Here is a 3,550-nt window from a genome sequence, read left to right as displayed (position 1 = left end):
CAAATATACCCCAGCGACTTAACACTGCTTTTGTGCTGCAGGGTCACACGTACGTGTACTGTGTATTTATTATATGTATATATAAAGACACGCGCATGCATGTATATATTAAAAAGAAAAATGTTATGTTTATATACTGTATATGTTAGATATATATATAAAAATTATATGAATATAAATATATACATGTAAATATATTTTAAATATATACTGTATGTGTGTGTCTTTTATATATACATAATAAATATACACAGTACACACACACATTATATAAACAAAAATGTTTATTTTGGATGCAATTAATCGCGACTAATCATTGCCCAGCGGTAGTAAAAAAAGACATGGAAGATAACATGCAAATATTCATGCACTGCAAAAAATTATTTTCTTACTGAGTATTTTTGTCTTGTTTTCACCCCAGCGACTTAACACTGCTTTTGTGCTGCAGGGTCACACGTACGTGTACTGTGTATTTATTATATGTATATATAAAGACACGCGCATGCATGTATATATTAAAAAGAAAAATGTTATGTTTATATACTGTATATGTTAGATATATATATAAAAATTATATGAATATAAATATATACATGTAAATATATTTTAAATATATACTGTATGTGTGTGTCTTTTATATATACATAATAAATATACACAGTACACACACACATTATATAAACAAAAATGTTTATTTTGGATGCAATTAATCGCGACTAATCATTGCCCAGCGGTAGTAAAAAAAGACATGGAAGATAACATGCAAATATTCATGCACTGCAAAAAATTATTTTCTTACTGAGTATTTTTGTCTTGTTTTCTAGTATAAATATCTAAAAATTCTTGAATAAGGATGCATTTACTTGACAAGTAAAATGACTTAAGATATAATGTCTTGTTTCCTGAAAAAAATATCCAAATTTTGTTACTTTTTGCTTAAACAAGCAAAAATATCTCCAATGGGGCAAGAAAAGTAATCCAAGAAAAAATGGTAAGAAAATAATTTTTTGCATTGCATTACCCAGTTGTATAGAGTAGACCAGTGTAGGGCAGATGTCACAGTTACGTCACCTGCAGCTGTGGTGGCAGAAAAACACTGGTAACAAGTCGAGGGAAACGGGGAAAATCCGTGGAATAAGAAAAAATATTTTTGTGCCTTTGGATGTCAAAATCGGAATACAAATCATTTTTATAGAATACTGTCGTCAAAGAAGCCATTTGTAGCTAAACGCTGATGTTTAAACAGACTATGGATGAAAACTGCTGTGATTACTCTTCTTTCAAAGCATAAATTTGATTTAAACAATAGTTCTAAACAATATTCACACATGCGGTTCATAGAGGACGTATTGTATTATCCCTACAGTTACAGCACGAAATACTATTTGAACCTATCACTATTAACATTTTACATAACATTTACCCATTTTATCTCACAATTCTGACATTTTTTCTTGCAAATGCAAGTTTATTTCTCCTAGTTCTGACTTTATAACTCGATTTAATGCAACAATAGCGAGCTTGTCAACACTGAGGGGGAAAAAAAGCCCGAAGTCAGGAATATAAACTATTCCTTTAAATATAAAAGTTGTTTTTCCTTATCAGAATTGTGAGATATAATCTCGGAATTGAGAAAATGAAGTCAAATTGACCTTTTTTTAATTATTTTATTACACTAGTCAACATTTGAAGCGTATCGAAACCTTACATCAAAGTTATCCTAAAATCAAAAAGTGTTTTTGTTCAACTTTGAACTTATTTGATCCACTTCAAATGTTGACTACTGTACTTGGCTTACTTGAAAACGGTCATTTTCTGCCTCCGCCCACAAAAAAGTCATCACTGATCCAATAGAACAATTCGGTGTTTGCAAACAGTTTAAATCTAGTTTATAAAGCGGATAGTTCCGGTGCTTGATTCTGATTGGCTGAGCCAATGTTCGAAGCTGTTGTAAATTACTCTACAAAGTAACATACACCTTTGTTTACGTTTGTCTGTTGCTCGGCAACCACTTTGTTGCAACCACAACTGTTTCTGAGGAGCTACATTGTTTGGTGGAAGAATACTGTTTTTATTATCATTACACTTTATTTGCTCTTTTATTTTGTGGAACTTAACTATGTATATGGAATAACCGTTATATAAAAGCAATAAGCCCCGTGAAGCCGTGGTTTACAGTGAATTTATAACAGCTCCGCGTCGTATCTAACAACGCCCCTTAGCTGTTATAAATTCACTGTAAACCACGGCTTCTTGGGGCTTATGGCTTTAATCAATTGACAAATTCTGGGCTTTAACACATATATCTGGCTCTAAATTTGAAGGTGGTTCTAATCGGCACCAAGCCTCCCAAGAAGAAGATCCCAAAGGACCGAGACGAGGGAGTCGGCGGCGTCCGCAAGAGCCGCTCGCTCAACAGCCGCGTCCGAGAGCTCCAGTATCACGGCGGAGACGACTCGGCCGCGAGTTCCTCGGAAACGGAGAGCAATCCCACCTCGCCGCGTTTGGCCCGCAAATCACGCTCCTGCAACAAGCTCAGCCCCACGAGCGGCGGGCCCAATCACCTGAGTCCGGCGGTGTCTCCGCGCTCCAGTCCGTGGAGCAGCCCACGCGCCAGCCCCTGCACCCAGCGCAAGACTCCTCTCTCGGGGAAGTCTCCGCTGGCCAGCGAGGGCCGCTTGAGCCCCGAGCCGGCTCGCCGATGGGCGGACTATTCCTCGGACAGCAGCTTGACCCCTTCGGGAAGCCCGTGGGTCCAGCGGAGGAAGCAGGTGGCCAGTCAGGAGAGCAGCCCGGTGGGAAGCCCGATGCTCGGGAGGAAGATCCAGAATGCAGACGGACTTCCTCCAGGCGTGGTTCGACTCCCGAGGGGTCCGGATGGGACAAGAGGCTTCCACTCATCTCCCTCCGGAGAGCGAGGCAAGGCTGCATCCACGCAAACCTGTCTCTAAAGACCGTCCCTCTCGACCCTCGCACTCTCAAAGCAGTCGTGACATCTCCGTAGGACTGGCCTGGTCTTTTTGTAAAACCTTTTTCTATACGCTATTTTTGTTAACGTTTTATACATCTTAATTTCTCACTGAATGATGGCACCACCACAACAAGGGGGAAAGCCGTTCTGAAAGTGTTTCTGTTTTAAATCGCCGCTGTGTTTTCCGTTGTAAGGAGATCCTACCGGTGTCTGTCTCCCATGTAAATATTGTAAATGTATTCTGTGTGGGTCGTGGTTCAGGCGTTCGGATCTGATCTCAGCCTTTCTGATGACGCCGTGGCCATAATCTCGGGAGCCCAGGCACTGGAAATATAGTTTTATTTGCTTTAACTTCCGTTTGGTTTCTGCCGTCAAACGTGCTTCTCATTTGAGTGATTTGCGGATAAGATGGGATGAGTTTGTTTTGTTAGTTTCTCTGTTCTTCGGTTGAGTCCTCGCTGTTGAAAGAGTGTTTGAGGTTTCTGTCCTGAGCACAAATGCCTCGTATCTGCCTTCAATCTGGGTTGAGGCAATGCACCGTCTGCTTCCTTACTGTACAAATAAATCACTACAATCGCA

The 3,550-nt window shown here is 39.8% G+C and overlaps 1 protein-coding gene across 1 annotated transcript in view; it reads left to right on the top strand.

Annotated features, from left to right (window-relative positions):
* LOC107712978 (la-related protein 6-like) overlaps positions 1–3,550 on the top strand; it is a 17,184-nt gene extending 13,634 nt beyond the window's left edge. The window contains exon 4 of the mRNA XM_016518380.1: positions 2,325–3,550. Coding sequence (XP_016373866.1) covers positions 2,325–2,951 — 627 coding nt within the window. The 3' untranslated portion in view covers positions 2,952–3,550. The remainder of the gene's footprint in view (positions 1–2,324) is intronic.

Source organism: Sinocyclocheilus rhinocerous, unplaced genomic scaffold, assembly GCF_001515625.1.
Source record: "Sinocyclocheilus rhinocerous isolate Xijiao unplaced genomic scaffold, SAMN03320098_v1.1 scaffold1093, whole genome shotgun sequence".
Taxonomy (NCBI): domain Eukaryota; kingdom Metazoa; phylum Chordata; class Actinopteri; order Cypriniformes; family Cyprinidae; genus Sinocyclocheilus; species Sinocyclocheilus rhinocerous.
The sequence above is the reverse complement of the archived record's forward strand: the minus strand, read 5'-3'. Positions and strand labels throughout refer to the sequence as shown.